The 19,849-nt window shown below is 33.3% G+C and overlaps 1 protein-coding gene across 1 annotated transcript; it reads left to right on the forward strand.

Moving 5' to 3' along the window:
• Positions 1-4,621: 4,621 nt before the first annotated feature.
• On the forward strand, positions 4,622-18,389 carry LOC148300156 (putative fatty acyl-CoA reductase CG5065). The gene is made up of 9 exons (XM_088275175.1): positions 4,622-5,002; positions 6,225-6,473; positions 7,333-7,488; positions 8,573-8,675; positions 13,188-13,247; positions 14,801-14,933; positions 16,142-16,381; positions 16,897-17,157; positions 18,314-18,389. The coding sequence occupies exons 1-9, from the start codon at positions 4,622-4,624 to the stop codon at positions 18,387-18,389; spliced, it is 1,659 nt and encodes a 552-aa protein (XP_088131301.1).
• Positions 18,390-19,849: the final 1,460 nt, after the last annotated feature.

Genomic DNA, 19,849 nt, shown 5'->3' on the forward strand with positions numbered 1-19,849 from the left:
GACCGTCATAGGCTGGTTTAAGCGATCACTTTACACACGTGTATCATTCACCAATTCTACCCATTATTGACAACCACACTACTCAAATTCTTGGAAGTTCTATATATATGAACCAATTTTTAAACATTATTCTTTAATCACTAGAACTTCACTACAGACATCTTGGTGAGACGAAATGAAGCTTTTTATTGAGCAGAAACTCTTTTATTAGTGTGTGAGGTCCGAATCCTGGATTATAATCACACACATCGCTCACTCCATTCAAGAACGTCATAAATCTAAAATCGTAATTTTTCAGTTGTGCATGTTTTCGGAATGCCCAGAAAATGTACTATATCCCAGCAAAAGAGGCATATTTTTAACTTAATATTTACCCGCTACAGGGCAGAAAGCGTTGTTTTTGCATTTTGAAGAAAAGGTATTGTTTAATTATTTTTTTAAATATACTAAATATTTTTCAAATGCAGAAAGAACCTTCAGATTGTACCTAAGTGTGAGTGAGCGACATGTCAGCCCCGTAATTACCCAGACTTCCATATTCTTCTTCATTTTTGCTATGATGTAAAAAAAAAATAATAATAAAACAATAGTTGCTACTATTAAGTCTAAGGGTACATATAATGGTAGGTATTTCATTGGGAATTTTAATTTTATATATAAGTTAAGATTTTACTTGTTATATGGGATTTTACTTGCTAGAAAGACAACTTCTGCGAGTTTTCTTGCTAGAGAAAAGTCGGCCTGGCGAGAAGGAGTCTAGGCATTAGGGTGGGGTGGCTTCGCTAGTTACTGCTTCAGTATTAGTTTGTCTTTCTGCGAGTCGGTTGTGTTTCGTTTAACGATATTTTTAAAAGGTATGAAAAATATATTATATATGATTTTCGTATTAATTACTTTGCGAAATGCGATCTCTCAGAAGAATGTGCGACAAAACGATGTATGATAGATGTACGAATAGTGAAATAAGGAAGGAATTCAAAGCTGAGATAAGCATTATCGATAAAATTAAGAAAGGTGTGTTGAGATGGTTTGGACATGTAGAACGAATGAGTGAGGAAAGAACGGTAAAACAAATTTATGAGGCGAATGTTGGCGGGAAAAGAAGCAGAGGAAGACCGAGAAAAACATGGCACGATCAGGTATGGAAAATACTTGAGAGTGGTCAGGTTAATAATAATAAAACCCTTATCCGCACCCCAATGATGCATAGGGCACTGCGTCATATAAACGCAGTGTTTTCTTGATCGTTTACACATGAAGGAAAGGTGATCAGCCCTCCGCTTCAGGTACCCAGTCCAGGGTAATAATATTGAATAAATATTACAGTGAAATTATCACTTATATTTATTTTACCCCCCTTGGGAATCGAACCCGGGACCTCCAGAACGGTAGCCGAGCGTGCTGACCATTACACTACGGAGGCGGACAAACATACCTCATACATGCCCGACGATTATTACGACTCACGACCCGGCCGCTTTCAAAATAAGAAATTTCTGCCTCTCCTTTCCATCCCTAGAAAACATACCCTAGTGAAGAAATCATCTACCTTTTCCGTAATTTCCTCATTTGCCAATATTTCACACCCAGATCTACATTCATCTCTTTAAATAAAACTACAATATGTTTTATATTTGTCCGCCTCCGTTGTGTAATAATCAGCACGCTCGGCTACCGTTCTGGAGGTCCCGGGTTCGATTCCCAAGGGGGGTCAAATAAATATGACTGATTTTTTCACTGTAATATTTATTCAATATTACCCTGGACTGGTACCTGAAGCGGAGGACTGATCACCTTTCATTCATGTGTAAACGATCAAGATAACACTGAGTTTACATGAAGCAGTGCCCTATGCACCATTGGGGTGCGGATAAGGGTTTTATTATTATTATATTATTAAAAAAAACTTTGTTCAAGAAAATCATTCACATACCGTACTTCTCATCGGAAAAATGTCATTTGTTTCCATTGTACAACATTTTGAGTGTGTCCAAATACTTGTTCACAAAATCTGGATTATCTCCAATTACAGGAGTTATTTTCATATTATTTTTGACATCTCATCAAAGATGAAGAAGAATATGGAATACTGATATAAGAGTTTCTGCTTAGTAAAAAAATTCTTTACATCTCACCAATAGATGTCTCTAGTGAAGTTCTAGTGATTCAAGAACAAGGTTTTTAAATTGGTTCATGTATAAAGAACTTCCAAGAATTTGAGTAGTGTGGTTGTCAATAATGGGTAGAATTGGTGAATGTTACACGTGTGTAAAGTAATCACTTAAACCAGCAGATGACGGTCGTCAGCCCCGTAAATGCCCAGACTTCCATATTCTTCTTCATCTTTGATGAGATGTCAAAAAATAATATGTTTCCATTTTGCCATATTAATGAGATAATTGATAAACACACTTATTTTGCAGGACGAACCTGTCAATATGGCTGGAACTCTAGCTACAAATTCGACTGAACTTACGTAAGTAACGCTGTGATGTTGAAAGTGTCTATTTTAAATTAAATTATTTATCTTTTTTACTGTGAAACATAAATTAGAATCCTATAATGTGAAAATTTAAAGAAGTGGCACTCAAAAAACTAATATCAAGCGTAAATGTTTGGGAATTAAATTCCATAATCCCATGTCCCAAAATGAAAAATAGAAATTACTCATCGGGAATATTATATGTAAAAATGATTTATGTACGTTATACGCTTTGAAATAAATAAATAAATTCATAAAAGTATAAATATCTTAAAAACTAAGGCACTTTTACTGAGGTCATATTTTCATTTTTTGGTGGGTAGCCAGCATTTAAAGGAATAGCTTGGAGTATAGGAGCCTGTCCTTTATATCAATACCTTTTTTTACATATTTCAAAATATTTTATTTATTGTTTCGGCATTAACTTTGTGGTAAGACATGTTACAATGATTGAAGAAAACACTTCGTTTTTTACCACTTGAGTTTTATTATAGACTACATGTTTCAGAAGTTAAACTTCCATCATTCAGGTCTGTATAATAACTAAAATATAAAATATAAAATTGTTCTATAAATAAGGAGAGGGGAAAGTAAGGGGAAGGGGTTAGTCAAGGGACGGAGTTTGAAAACAAAGGAAAAATGGAAAGCAATGTTGAAGAATTTTGAAACAATATATTATTTAATAAATTATTGTTAGAATTTCGTTTTTTTTGGATTTCTGAAACATGTAGTCTATAATAAAACTCAAGTGGTAAAAAACGAAGTGTTTTCTTTAATCATTATTTCAAAATAGTTGTAGATAGAGAAATCTATCTGAGGTAAAAGTTTGGACAAGTATGGTGAATGTGAGACAGTGTATAAATGATCACCAATACCTGCCAATGACACATATCGCTCACTCCCTTCAACATCGTCATAAATCAGAAAACTTGATTTTTCAGGAGATCGTTTTTAAAGTTTAAAAATATAATACAATGTATGAAAAATAAATATTAAGCCACTTATTGAACTTTTTACTGTGCAACAGATCTTTTTAGGTAAAACCTGAATGTTTGTTCTCCATTTGAAAAATATTTAGCTTATTTAAAAAATTATTAAACAAAACCTTTTATTCAAAATGCAAAAACAACACTTTCTGCCCTGTAGCGGGTAAATATTAAGTTAAAAATATGCCTCTTTTGCTGGGATATAGTACATTTTTTGGGCATTCAGAAAACACGCACAACTGAAAATTTACGATTTTTATATATGACGTTCTTGAAAAGAGTGAGCGATATCACACGCCCAGACTTTCATATTCCTACTGTCAGATAGACTTCTTCATCTTCGTTGAGATATAAAAAAAACCTTATACATAAATTTATATAATAATATCGTAAATATATTTTATTTATTGATTCGGCATTCACTTTGTGGTAAGACGTGATGAAAATGTAAAAGAAAAACACTTAAGTTATGCTTCCATAAGTTTATATTTAAACCTGAAGATGGAAGCATAGCTTCCGAAACTAGTCGTCTTAATAAAATAAACTCAAGTGGTATAAAGTGATTTTCTTATACGATTTTGTAAGGCTGAACGAGGAATAATTGAAATGATTAGGAATAGTTCTTTGCGGTGGTATGGATATGTGGAGCGAATGGATAACGAGAGAATGATTAAAAAAATATATGTGGCGAATGTGAGAGGGAAAACAGAACGAGGACGACCGAAAAAGACTTGGCACGATCAGATCAATCAGAACCTAAAATCTGGCGGTGTCAAAAGTCTGCGTAATCGGAGGGCATGTATGACTAGATGTATGGATGTGAAGGAGGCGAGGAGTGTATGTCAGGACAGAAGAGTGTGGCGTTCCATCCTCTCTGCCTACCCCTGCGGGGAAACGGCGTGGTGGTAGTAGTAGTATTTCGTAAAATCTAATTTAAAATTTTTTAAATAATTAAAATTTGGAATTGTAACCGGTAGCCTTTAATTTTTTTTTACTAAAAGTAGCCATATAAATTACCCATCATTATTATTACTTATATAATTCGTTTAAAAATATGATGCCTAAGTATTTAAAAATTAATAAAAATTATTCATGAAAATATTTGTAATCGGTAGAAATTTTCATCAAAGAATAAATTTTAAATTTCAGCTCTATGCAACCGGAAATTGAAGATATCAATGCGGAAAATAATAACAATTTGGACGACAATTTCAAACCGATCGCAAAAATCGATGCGAAATTACCCAATTATCGCGAAGACGTAAAAAATCCTGCTAGTATCGAAGAACTAGAAGACACTAGATCAAAATGTCCAGAGGTCGATGATGGCGTGTTGAAACCATTACCCGGGAGCGTAATACACTTTTACTACGGTGCCACCGTTTTCGTTACTGGAGGAACTGGATTTCTTGGCAAAGCACTCTTGGAAAAATTGCTAAGGTCTTGCGGAGGGATAAAATGCATCTACCTTCTCATGCGACAGAAGCGAGGACTGGGTGTGGAACAGAGACATAAAGAGCTTCTGAAGAATCAGGTATGCTTCATATGATACAATACAATACCTTCATATGCCAATGGATGTTCAATCGGTCCATCAGGATGGATTCCCAATGAGGTATGAATTTGGTGAGATAAGAATTATGATTGCTATAATGTGTGCAAAGAAATTGATTTGCTGAACTTCTTCATCTTTAGTCTTAAGTCTTTGTCCGCATCCATAGTGTAATATTCAGCACGCTCGGCTACCATTCTGGAGGTCCCGGGTTAGATTCCCAGTGAGGGGGGTCAAATAAATGTAAGCGATTTTTTTACAGTAATATTTATTTCATATTACCCTGGACTGGTATCTGAAACTGATCACCTTTACTTCTTGGGTTAACGATCAAGATAACACTGCGTTTATATGGTACAGTGCCCTATGCACCATTGGGGTGTGGATAAGGGTTTGAATAATAATGTGAAATTGATTTGCAGATCTTCTTCATCTTTAGCCTTCTGTATTGTACTGCTGGATACTCTTCTGTACCTTTCACTGTTTTTGGTCTGTTGCTGCTTGCAGCCTGTTTCTACCCCCTACAGCGGCTATGCCGTCAGACCATCTTTTTAGGGGTCTTCCAAAGCTTCTTTTATTCTCTCTTCTTCAAATTTGCGGGTGACTGTTGACAAATCCAAAGACATGGTTTTTGAAAGAGATGAAAGATCTGGGTGTGAAATAGTAGTGAATGGGGAAATTGTGGAACAGGTAGATGGTTTCCTATACCTGGGAAGTATGTTTTCTATAGATGATAAGGAGAGTGAATGTTGGGAATTGAGTAAATGGTGTACTGAAATCAGTTAAAGCAAATGGAAATCTAAGATCAAAAGCTAAACTGGCAGTACACATGTATGAAGTGAAGCATGGAGTTGGTAAAATAAGGATGAAAGTAGACTGAATGCAGTCAAAATGCGATCTCTCAGTACAGGAAAACCATGTATGATAGATGCTCCAACAATGGTATAAGCAAAGAATGTAAGGCTAAGATACGCATTATCCAACGAACTAAGAGAGGTGTGTTGACATATTTTGGGCATATGAATTGAATGAGGAAAGAAATAAAAGTGAAACAAATTTATCATCTTCTTGGTTTAGACATTGTAGCGTGTTTTTAATAGGGATTAGCTTCCTGCGGTGTCTATTCCCAGCTGTCAATCCATCTCTTGGGTAGTCTGTGTTGGATTCTCCGATAATTCAGTGTCTAATTTTTGGGATTCAACAGATATTTGACAGGATTCGTGACAAATGGCCCGAGAGGTTGGACAAGATCATCCCGTTGGAGGGAGACGTCTCCCAGGCAGATCTCGGGATGTCCCCAGCCGACCGGAAGGTCCTGGAGGAGGAAGTGAACATCGTCATCCATTCTGCAGCGACCATCCGCTTCGTAGAACCACTGTCAGAAGCGCTGACTTTGAACACCCTCGGCACGAAGAAGATCCTAGAATTATGCCATAGGATGAAACAGCTAAAGGTATGAATCTAAACGTCATTTTATTTTGAAACATTTGTATTTTTTAACTATTTCCAAAGCAGGGCTAATACAATCTTCAGTTTTTACCCAGAGGATTAGATTCTGGTGACTCGGGTAGGTCTCTAAACGGACAGCGAACCTGTCAAGCTGTCAAGTTGGCAACAGTGAGCTAGCGAGAACAGTGACGTAGCGGAGGCTATAAAAGCCCCTACACATTGGCAATCGCTCTCTTGCGAGTGTTTTTGCCTAGAATTTCCACTCATGAATTACATAAATTATAGGAACATTAAACTTAAAGAGTAAATCCACTCACGAGTAGGCATAGGCTATGAAACTTTACAAAATTGAAGCCTGAGTAGGGTCATGATAAGCGGTTTTGCATAAACCATAGCTAGATTTCAGAGTCACTTGGACGTTAGGTAATTCAAAAATCAATCGCTCTTTTTTCACCTGTCCACTCGACCAACTCGGCTGTCCAAACTCAAAACACAGTAAGGGACATTTTTTTTGTAGTACGTTTTTTTGCATTTTTGGACTAAGTAAATTCTACTTAGTCCAAAAATACAAAAAAAAACGTATTACAAAAAAATTCCCTCACTGTGTTTTAAGTTTGGACAGCTGAACTGCATCCCGAGCCAAGACTTTTTCCCATGAAAAATGTTGTGATTAGTTTTTCCAAATACTTGTTCACTTTGTTCTATACTTGGAGTAATTTTACATATTTTTTCTCGACATTGATAATTAACATCCCAACATATCTTATAATATGCACGTTCTTTCATGTACGACTTCTCGGTAAAGCTCTTTGGTTGATTTGGACAAGCTTTTTACTTAGCACAGTACCTACTTTTGTTTCTAGAGTGTCGTTCACGTGTCAACAGCCTACAGCAACTCCGACAAGAATTACGAGATAGACGAGAAGTTTTATCCCGTCAGTCATGATCCTGACTCCCTGATCCAGTGCGCTGCCAATCTCCCTCAGGAACTCCTCGACATCATCACTCCCAGGATTCAGGTATGCATATTGCATATATTACTACTTTACTAATTATTATTAGAATCCTAACTGTCCATCAGACCTCATCCCTTAGTTTTTCCCTCTACCTCCTTCCCTAAACTCCCTTTTCCTTTGCCTTCCTTAATATCAATTTGTAATTTATGTTTTTTTTAATGTTTAAATACTATCTATCAAGTCTACCCTCTGATTGCAAACAGCTTTATATGGTATCAAACGTTTTGATCAATATCACTGTCTGTTTTTGGTTGGTTTAAGGTTATTGCTTTTTAGAAATAAGCCCGCCAATGTACTGTTTTCTTTTGTGTACATGAAGTTTAAATAAATAAATAAATGTAATCTACATATTCATTTCTATTTCTTCATCATATAAGTCTTCTTCATCTGCTTCTTGGTGTGGGCCTTGTTGCCTGTTTATTTTGGATTAGCCTCCTGCGATGTTGATTCCCAGCTGTCGATACATCTATTTGGTGGTCTACCTTGGTATTGGGTCGTGCAGTGCAATGTGGGGGAGTCTGAATGGTTCCATTCTCCTCACATGCTTATACCATTGTCTCCTTCGTTGCCTTCCCCACCTAACGACATCTTCCATCTCACATATTTCCCTTATCCTGGTGTTCCTTGTTCTATCTCGTAGACTCTTGCCAGATATGCTCCTTAGAGTCTTCATTTATGACATTCTTAGCTTGTTTTTTGTTACTCTAGTATACTTACTTACTCTACCTCAGCCTTCTTCTATAAAATACAAAAAAAATGATACACTGGTGAAGTCGCTTGTAATCGTAAATTTACGATGTACATCCAATTTATGAGCGGTAAAGGCAATTAGCCTATGGCGGGTCATAAGCCCTGTAAATATCTGACTTCTATATTCTTCTTCATTCATATTGAGATAATAAAAATATATATATATATCAATACTTTGCTGCTTGTCGTCGTTAATAACTCACAAATGCTTTTGGGTCACAAATGCTTTTGGGAGTCGAAATTCTTCGCGAAACACATATTGAGAGGCGCTGTTCTACGTTGTGGTGCACTGGGCACTGATGCAGGACTCAAATTTTAATTATTTTTCGTTCCTTAGGGATCTCACCCGAATACTTACACACTCACCAAGGCATTGGGGGAGCAGATCATCCTGAAGTATGGAGCTGGTCTTCCTATATGCATCATAAGACCTTCGATTGGTGAGTCCAGACAACATTATCATATGTTTATTTATATCACAACATATCTCCTCTAACTCACTAACACATTAATCAACACACTGGTTCCCGCAGGGGTAGGCAGAGATAAAATAACGATACGCCAGATTGTCTTTGTAAACTTATTATAAAATATATATATATATATATATATATATATATATATATATATATATAAATATATATACAATATATATATATATATATATATATATATATATATATATATATACATATATATATATATATTTATATATATATATACATATATATATATATATATATATATATATATATATATATATATATATATATATATATATATATATATATATATATATATATATATATATATATATATATATATATATATATATATATATATATATATATATATATATATATATATATATATATATATATATATATATATATATATATATATATATATATATATATATATATATATATATATATATATATATATATATATATATATATATATATATATATATATATATATATATATATATATATATATATATATATATATATATATATATATATATATATATATATATATATATATATATATATATATATATATATATATATATATATATATATATATATATATATATATATATATATATATATATATATATATATATATATATATATTATTAAAATAATAACTTACATACATTAGTCATTAATATAATATTTCCGATGAGTAATTTCTGTTTCTCATTATTCATGAATTACATTTTTTTTTAATATTTTTTTTAAATTCATTAGCATTTCTCGGTATAATATTTTTTTTATTTTATTTTCTCAAAACATATTAAATACATAAGTCATATATCGTTCACTCCTTTCAAGAACGTAATAAATAAGAAAAATTGATTTTTCAGGAGAATGTTTTTAATGTTTAAAAATATAACATAATGTATTAAAAATAAATATCTAGCCTCTTATTGAACTTTTTCTGTACAACATATCTTTTTAGGTAAAATATGGAGGTTTTTTTATCAAAAAAAATTATTAAACAATACATTTTCTTCAAAATGCAAAACAACACTTTCTGTAGCGGGTACATATTATGATAAAAATGTGCCGCTTTTGCTGTGATATAGTACATTTTCTGGGCATTCCGAAAACATGCACAACGGAAAATTGTAGTTTTTTTTTATTTATGACGTTCTTGAAAGGAGTGAGCGATATATAATATTCCCGATGAGTATTTTCTATTTCTCATTTTGGGACATGGGATTAAGGCTAACAAGACTGGAACACAAATAATAAAGTAACAAAAGAGATTTTTTTTAAATAACTAATACTAATACATGGCAAAATATAAAAACAATAAGCAGGTATAATAAATAGGCACAAGAAGCATATTTAAAAGAAATAAATGAGAAAATATAACAAATGAGAATATTGATTATATCGGCTGTTAAAAACACTTCACAAGTCTAATACAGTATCTACTCAATGAATTAGGGCCACCCATTATTTTTTTGAATACTCTGAAATCTTTTGGATTATTACATTTATTTTACATAAATGCTTTAAGTTTTTTATTGACATCTAATATCATGTATATTACCTTCAATAATATGTAAAATATACCTGGATTATTTAAGCGTTTACAAAATTTTAAACCCTTTTTCTGAGAAAGGTCCCTAATTAGCACAGGTAGACAGATAGTTGAAAGTTCAAAAAAAAGCCCTATCTCATTTATTAGTGAAGTTTCTTGAGTTCTGATTGTTGTTTTGTTCAGAGAGGTTATATAGTTATCGTGTCTTGTGAAAAAAACTTAATTTTTAATTTTAGTTCATAAAGTATAATTTTTTTTTGTAAACACAAGTGTTTTTTTTGAAAAGGACAAAATGGGAAAAAGTAAAGACATTTCTGAGGAAAAAAAGTCTAGTGTTATAGTGCTACTGAAATTAGGAATACTATCTAATAGAGAAATTTAAAAAAAAGAAAACGTTTCTCGTCAAACAGTGGACAAAATTTCAAAATCAATAAAAAATCAGTCACCCGCCACCAGCAATCAGCGAAAGAACTGTCGTAAGATTAGAAAAACAACACCGAGGACTGATCAAAAAATCGTTCAAAGTGCCTTAGAAAACCGAAGTGCATCAGCAAAAACATTAAAAATAAAATTGGAAGAAGAGGGTATAAATATATCGGTATCAACACTGAGGCGACGTCTTTACGAAGTAAATCTGAAATGCAGGCGCCCTGTAAAAGTACCAAAATTGACACCACGAATGAAAGCGGATCGATTAAAATGGGCCAGGCTACATCGAAATTACTCGGTAGATGATTGGAAAAAGGTATTTATTTAAATTGAATTTTCAACATATCATTTTAGTCAATAAACTTATATATTTGAATTAAACTTAAATTTTCATTATTTTTCAGGTCATCTTTAGTGATGAGTGCCGGTTAGAAGCCGTGACAGAGAGCCGTCGATTCGTCAGGAGAACACCAATGGAACGTTACAATGAGGCCTGTGTGGTTAAAGTTATCAAACACCCCCCTGCAACAATGATATGGTCATGTATTATTAACAATTTACCTGGGCCGTTGTTTTTCGTGGAAGGAACAATGAACCAAAATTCCTATAAGCAGGTCCTCGAACGAATTTTATTGCCCTTCTACCATACACTCGACCCAACAGAAGGTCCATACACCTTCATGCAGGATGGGGCACCTTGCCACCGGGCTAAATCAATAATAAAAATTTTGTCTAACAAAAATCTGCCTTTGCTCCCCTGGCCTGGAAATTCTCCGGACCTTAATCCTATAGAAAACGTATGGAGCATGTTAAAAAATAAGGTATACTCATTCCCAAATCCGACAGTAGACTGTCTAAAAAAAAAATTAAAAAAATTAGGTCAGAAGACGAAGAAATAAAAAACACGATAAAACAGTGCATTTTAAGTATGCCAAAAAGAATTGAGGCAGTTATTTCTGCCAAAGGTGGAAATAATAAATACTAACTATATTTATATGAAAATATATGCATAATTTAAGCGTAATAAAGTGTTCTTGTGTAAATAAAATTCAATGTTGTTTTATTCAAGGTTTTCTCTGAGTTATTCCTGTTTGAATTGAGAAATTGCGCGAAATTCTGCGTGGCCCTAATTCATTGAGTAGATACTGTACAATCCTTTGTAGGTTGAGTATGTTAAATTAGATATTCCTCCCGTCTGAAAATGATCGTTTCTCTTAGCACACATTATACTCTTGGATTTGTAAACTTCAACAGCAAGTTAATTCAATGCTTCAATGTTTGATATGACAACAAACATTCATTGATGGCGTCAGACGTCTTCATTTCATTTTTAATAAATATTTGATGAGTACGACTCCGCTAACGTATCGGAGTTTAATATATTATTCAGTTATATTGATCAAACCTATCCCCTCAAATTATAGGTTTTGGCGTTTCGTTTGCGCTGAGTTACTAAAATTATAATAAGTATGTGTATATATATATATATATATATATATATATATATATATATATATATATATATATATATATATATATATATATATATATAAATAATAAGGTCTGTAAAGCAGATCGCGCAAATCTACCACCAGATGTCGCATGCGTCGCACTGAATAAACAAAAGTATCAGATAGATAGAAAAATATTGTGAACTGTCACATAATATATGTAATTTAAAAAAGATTAATTAAGAATAAATTTTTAATGTCGTTACTTTACTAAGCTTTACTTTACATTACTTTACTTTACAAGGCAACACATTGTTTATTTTATTATTTTACACCCACTAATTTACAAAGAAGAATATTACCACGTTATATCTCAACATAACAAGGAAAGAATGCAAGGCTGAGATAAGCATTATCGATAAAATTAAGAAAGGTGTGTTGACATGGTTTGGACATGTCGAATGAGCAAGAAAATAATGGAAAATAAATGTATTTAGAAGACCAAAGAAGTCATGGATGCTATAGAAAGATAACATGACTCGAAGGCATGGCCTAGGTGACGTTTTGCATGACAGAAGAATCTACGACCTGAGTCAATACTCTAGGCAACTAGAAACTGGTATAATGCGAATGCTTAGGTGGTCGGCTGGAGTGTCCCTTAGAGACAAAATAAAGAGTTCACGCATTCGTGGAAGCCTGGCTGTAACAGGCATCAATAGTAAGGTAGAGGAAAGCCAATTGAGATGGTATGGGCACATAGGACGCAGAGAACCTGATCATATTGTGAACCAGGCAATCGCTGTTCACTCGGATCTCCCTCGAACGACATCTAGAGAAAGACTGAATAATTCATGGATGCTGCAGATGGCCTAGGTGACGTTGTCCATGACAGGAGGACCTACAGCCTGAGGACGAGGAGAGCTGACCCCAACAGTCTACAAAGGCGATAAGTTGTAATGGAGCAAGGAAGAAGTTACATAGAAACTAACAGATAAATTATAATTTTTTTCACAGTTACTGCAGCCTACAAGGAACCGTTTCCCGGATGGATTGACAACCTTTTTGGAGTCACAGGTATTCAATTCACATATATTTTAGCTACCTTCAATGTATTCAATGCAGTGCCCTTTGCATCATTGGGTGCTGATAAGGGTTTAGAAGAAGGGAAAAATAAATAAATACTTTTTTTTTTACAAAAATGTTAATAATATTAGTATAAAACTACTCACCGAGATTTTTATGTCTACCGGTTTCGAGACGTACCCGTCTCTTCGTCAGTACAATCACTATTACAGCATGCAAACAATACTACCCTTTACCACCATAGCACCATAGTGTAAAGTGATTGTCCTGACGAAGAGACGGGTACGTCTCGAAACCGGTAGACGTAAAAATCTCGGTGAGTGGTTATATATTTTTAATATTTTGTAAAAAAAATAAGTAAAAATGACTAACCACAAAGAAAATGAATTAAATATTAATAATATTTAGAATAAATAAAAAAATTATTTAGTGATTTTTCTATCAGTTTAGATCATATATCTTATTCGTTAGCATGTAAAATATATGTATATTTTTTTTATTTGTATACTTTTCGCTCACTCCTTTCAAGAACGTCATAAATCAAAACTCGTCAATTTTCAGTTGTGCATGTTTTCAGAATGCCCAGAAAATGTACTTTTTCAAAAAGAGCCATATTTTTAACTTAGTATTTACCCGCTGCAGGGCAGAAAATGTTGTTTTTGCATTTTGAAGAAAAGGTATTGTTTATTTTTTTTTTAATATACTTAATATTTTTCGAATGGAGAAAATACCTTCAGGTTTTACTTACAAAGATCTGTTGCACAGTAAATAGTTCAATAAGTGGCTTGATATTTATTTTTAATGCATTGTGTTATATTCTTAAACTTTAAAAACGTTCTCCTGAAAAATCAAGTTTTTTGATTTATGACGTTCTTGAAAGGAGTGATCGATTTATTTCAATCACAAAATTTACATTTTTAAAAACATTTTTTTGCAGAGACCCACCAAGCCACCTTGTGTGTCTTGGCGGTGGAGGTCTTTTAACATACATTTTTTTATTGTTTTTAACGATTTTAACCTAATATACATACAAGAAAAGAGAGAAAAATTAAGAATATAAACATTTTACAATTTTCATAGAATTAACTCTTGATTAACCCATTCCTTTATTTTGCCTTTGTTCAATATTTTATTTTGACCACTAACATCCGTCGTCGTGTTTTAAAATAATAATAAATAATAATAAAACCCTTATCCGCACCCCAATGGTGCATAGGGCACTGCGTCATATAAACGCAGTGTTATCTTGATCGTTTACACATGAAGGAAAGGTGATCAGCCCTCCGCTTCAGGTACCAGTCCAGGGTAGTATTGAATAAATATTACAGTGAATAAATCACTTATATTTATTTTACCCCCCCTGGGAATCAAACCCGGGTCCTCCAGAACGGTGGCCGAGCGTGCTGACCATTACATTACGGAGGCGGACAAGATTTTTTAAATATACAATATATTTTTTAAATAAATTAATATAAATAAAAGGCTCGTGGATACTGCTTATGGTATGTTGGCTTATGTATATGGACCATGTTTTATGGTTCCAGGAATCGTCATGGAAATATCCAGAGGGACTATAAGAAGTGCCATCTGCAAGGAAAATGGAGTCATGGACCTAGTACCAGTGGACCTCGCTGTCAATTCTTGTATCACTGCTGCTTGGCACCATACAAAATACAAGTAATTACTTTACAACATTTTGAGTGTGTCCAAATACTTCACAAAATCTGGATTATCTCCAATTACAGGAGTTATTTTCACATTATTTTTTGACATCTCATCAAAGACGAAGAAGAATATGGAAGTCTGGGCATTCACGGGGCTGACGACCGTCATAAGCTGGTTTAAGTGATCATTTTACACACGTGTATCATTCACCAATTTTGCCCATTATTGACAACCATACTACTCAAATTCTTGGAAGTTCTATATATGAACCAATTTAGAAACATTGTTCTTGAATCAGTAGAACTTCACTAGAGACATCTATTGGTGAGATGTGAAGAAGCTTTTTACTAAGCAGAAACTCTTATTAGTATGTGAGGTCCAAATCCTGGATATCATTTTCTTCTTCATCTTTGTTGAGATGTCGAAAAACAAGTAATTACTCACTAACTAACCATCACAATAACAAATCTAAAAAAACAAGTACTTATAGTAAAACCTTTATACTTCCTTTAGCTTCTCTGGCTTTCTACTCTCTACTCTTAGATAAAGGCCCCCTTCTAGATATCGCTCACTCCTTTCAACAACGTCATATCGCTCACTCCTTTCAAGAACGTCATAAATAAAAAAACTTGATTTTTCAGGAGAACGTTTTTAAGGTTTAAAAATAAAACACAATGTATTAAAAATACATATCAAGCCACTTATTGAACTTTTTATTGTGCAACAGATCTTTTTAGGTAAAACTCGAAGGTTTTTTTTCCATTTGAAAAATATTTAGTATATTTAAAAAAATAATTAAACAATACCTTTTCTTCAAAATGCAAAAATAACACTTTCTGCCCTGTAGCGGGTAAATATTAAGTTAAAAATATCCCGCTTTTGCCGGGATATAGTACATTTTCTGGGCATTACGAAAACATGCACAACTCAAAATTGACGATTTTTGATTTATGACGTTCTTGAAAGGAGTGAGCGATATATCAAAAATCGTCAATTTTCAGCTGTGCATGTTTTCGGAATTCCCAGAAAATGTACTATATCCCAGCAAAAGAGGCATATTTTTAACTTTTTATATACATATTTTTTTATATCTCAACGAAGATGAAGAAGTCTATCTGACAGTAGGAATATGAAAGTTTGGGCACTTTCAATATTTCCAAATTGTTTTTATATTTTGAGGTATCAATATGAAATAAAAACGGATCCGTTCTCATCACCAGGAATCCTCAGCCGCTGATCTACAACTGCACATCCGGATCCACGAACCCGCTCACCTGGTACCAGTTCACCAAGTACGCGGTGGAGCATGCGAGAATCAGCCCCACGAAGTACGTGATGATGTACCCAAACTTCAACTATACCACCAACAGACTGGCCAATCTCTTCTGGGAGCTGAGCACCCACTACCTCCCGAGTATCGTCTTTGATATTATCATGAGAGCCCAAGGGAAGAAACCCATGTGAGTGATATTTCTTCCATTCCTTCGACAGATATTTCAACATGCCATCCTCTTTTATACCCTAGACATTCGTACAATTTACGATGGAAATTCAATGTTTTTCTTCTTCCTAGCTACATCTCAACTTATCGTCTTTGTAGACTGCTGGGGTCAGCTCTCCTCGTCCTCGGGTTGTAGGTCCTACTGCCATGGACAACATCACCTAGGCCATGTCTTCGAACCATGTTCTCTCTTTGCATAATCCATGAATTTGTTGGTCTTCCTCTAGATGTCTTTCGAGGAAGATCCATGGCGATTGTCTAGTTCACAATATGATTAGGTTATCTGCGTCCTATGTGTCCATACCATCTCAATTGCCTTTCCTCTACCTTACTATTGATGCCTGTTACAACCAGGCTTCCAAATGCTTAGACTCTTTATTTTGTCTCTAAGGGACACTCCAGCTGACCACCTTCTTCATCTTTGATGAGATGTCAAAAAATAATATTTACACTGTTAATATCCATTTTTCTCAGCATGATGAAGCTGGCCAGGCGCTTCAAGATGGCCACCCTGACCGGCGAGTTCTTCGCCATGAACGAGTTCAAGTTCTCCGTGGAGAACATGTCGGCCCTGATGAAGGACCTGGAGCTGACCGAGGAGAGCAACGAGTTCCCGTGCAGCGTGAGGCCCATCGACTGGGACGCCTACCTGGGACGCTACCTGCTCGGCATCAGGAAGTTCATCCTGAAGGACACCCTGGACTCCATGCCTGCCGCCAAACGAAAAGTCCAAAGGTGGCTGAAACAATCATTATATACTAACAAATTATTTACACATTTAAAAGTTCAAACTCATAAAGTTCATGCACATAAAAGTTCTTTAAATTCAAAAGTTCAAACATATAAAGTTCATGCAAAAATTTCAAGTATATAGAATTTCAAAGTGTAAAGTTCACACGTATAAAAGTTTAAACTCAAAAAGTTCATACAAATAAAGTTCAAACTCATAAAGTACAAACATACAAATGTTCAAACAAGGTTCATTCACACAAAGTTCAAATTCATAAAGTTCATACATATAAAAGCTTAAACGTATAAAGTTCAACATGTAAATGCTCATACTTTCTAAAGTCCATGCATAAGAAGTTCATTTATCAACATTTCAAATAAAAACGGGTTGAAAAACCATAAAAAAAGTTTGTACACAAAAAAGTTCATACATTTAAAAGGCCAATCCTTATCTCCTTTATGTTATCAAGTTTAAACAAAAGTTTCCTTATAAATTAATGTCACCATTTGATTAGATATATAATAATAAAAATTTCGTAAAGCATTTCGAAACGGGCTGCATTTAAGCAAATGGTTACAGTAATTTACTAGAAAATTATGGTGAAGGTAAGATACAGGAGGTAAGGACCAGCCATTTTTAGGCATCAACTTCTTTATTGTATGAAAATTTTTTGTTTGAACATTTTTTGTTTGAACTTTTATGCATGAACTTTTTATGTATGAACTTTTTAGGAATGAACTTCTTAAATTTGAACTTTTTATTTATGAAATTTTATGGATGAACTTTTTTTGTATGAACTTTTTTTAACAAAATCAAATTTTAAGGGGTAATTCGTCTTTATATATTTGTAACTACTTTAAGTAGAGTCTGTTTTTCTCATTACTTTTAAATAGTTATAATATCATCGTGTGGCGTCAAATTAAATGCAATATCAACTGTCGGGTTGTGGTCCCGTGGTTAGTGTCGCGGACTCTTGACTCAGAGTTTCTTGGTTCGAACCCACTCTACCACAAATTGATACCTATTTCTAATAATGAGCCGCTTAGGCTCAAAGCATGTAATTGAAATATTTGTGTAAATAATAAAAACACAAATATTTCTCCGATTTATAAATAAAAAAATATATATGAAAATTATACTAATTTTTTATACTTATTTTAGGTTATATTGGACCCACCGCTTCATACAAGCTGTCACCGGATATTACGCTGTGAAATTCTTATTCAGGATCAGATAAAACAGCAAAAATGTATTTTTTTAAAGAAATTGGATGCAACGTTTTATATGTATTGGATATTTAAAACGCATTATTATAATACGGATTTCTCATGATCTTTTTTTTTATTAGCTAATAAATTAATATAAAAAATCACAAGACAATCGGTATAATTGTTATTAAAATCTGTACATAAATAAGGGAGATATGAAGGTTTAAACATTGGATATTTTAATAAAATGAAAAACGGACACCGCTTTACGTCATCAAATTTTACGTCATCGGGTGTGTTACAAGGTGTATCCCTTTGTGTATCTGCTTTATAGACCTGTATTAGTAGTAGTGTGGATTTGTTTATGTGACGTCATTCCTTACCAACTTACGAAAACAACGTTTTTATGAAAGTGAATTTTGCAAAATAAATGATGAATGAAAATATTGATTATATCGGCTGTTATAAACACAAAACAAGTCTTACACAATCCTTTATAGGTTGAGTTTGTTAAATTAGATATTCCTCCCAAATGATAATACCCTATTCAAACGATGTTATATTTCTGCCATAAGGGGGTACTCTCAAACATACAATTTAGTACGCGACCAGCTGCGCCAGGAGCCAGACGTGTCTCATAGCACTTTTTTTTTCAAAATAATATATGTTGATTTTTTTTTAAAGAATATGTATATTAAAATATTATATCATTTTTTTAAACGTCTTATCTTTCAAAAACACTTTTCTTTTCAAACCATACATTAATTTTGATGAAAAACTTGCATTTTCAATACAAAAACGGTGTTGTTACTAAATGTTACTATGAGTTTATAGAAAATTAAGTTGCGGGCTATCGAATATCCCCCTTTAAAAATGAGTGCACTTATTTTATTTGCCTCCAGGATGTGAATTAGAATGTATTACGCAGAAAGGAACCAATCCGCATATTAATACAAACAAATATATACAAATTTTTAACCAATATTATTTTCCAAAATAATTTTGAGCATATCGTAGTCATATAGGAGAAAGTGACCAAGTGCATTTTTTACAAAAACGTGATCATTGACTATTTGATATCTTACTAGCTTAATATTGCCCTGAAAATATCCCAAAGGATTTTAAAATTGGAAGCATAATATATTGACTTGTTAAAAATGACTAACTGCATTGGTGTTTATTTTGTTGCCAAGCAAAAGTGACTTAAATGGCCCTCCTGAACATTTTACTGTTTGTTAGTTGGTTACTTTCTCCTGTATGGCTAAGATATTTTAATATTTGCTAAGTAGTTACCTACCTTACTGTTTTTTTTTTTAATAAAACATTTTTTTTTATTCTATGTTTATTTCTTATTACAAACTTTTTTACCTTATTGTCTATAAATGGTGCAAAGGGGAGTGATCACATCATGATAATTATGCAGTATTCCTGCATAATTTATCTTGCATGGATGACAGTTTAAGGTAACGTATTGTACAATATTGTCTGT

Source organism: Brachycentrus maculatus, unplaced genomic scaffold (assembly GCF_059751285.1).
Source record: "Brachycentrus maculatus isolate JH-2025_06_01 unplaced genomic scaffold, ASM5975128v1 h1tg000811l, whole genome shotgun sequence".
NCBI classification, from domain to species: Eukaryota; Metazoa; Arthropoda; class Insecta; order Trichoptera; family Brachycentridae; genus Brachycentrus; species Brachycentrus maculatus.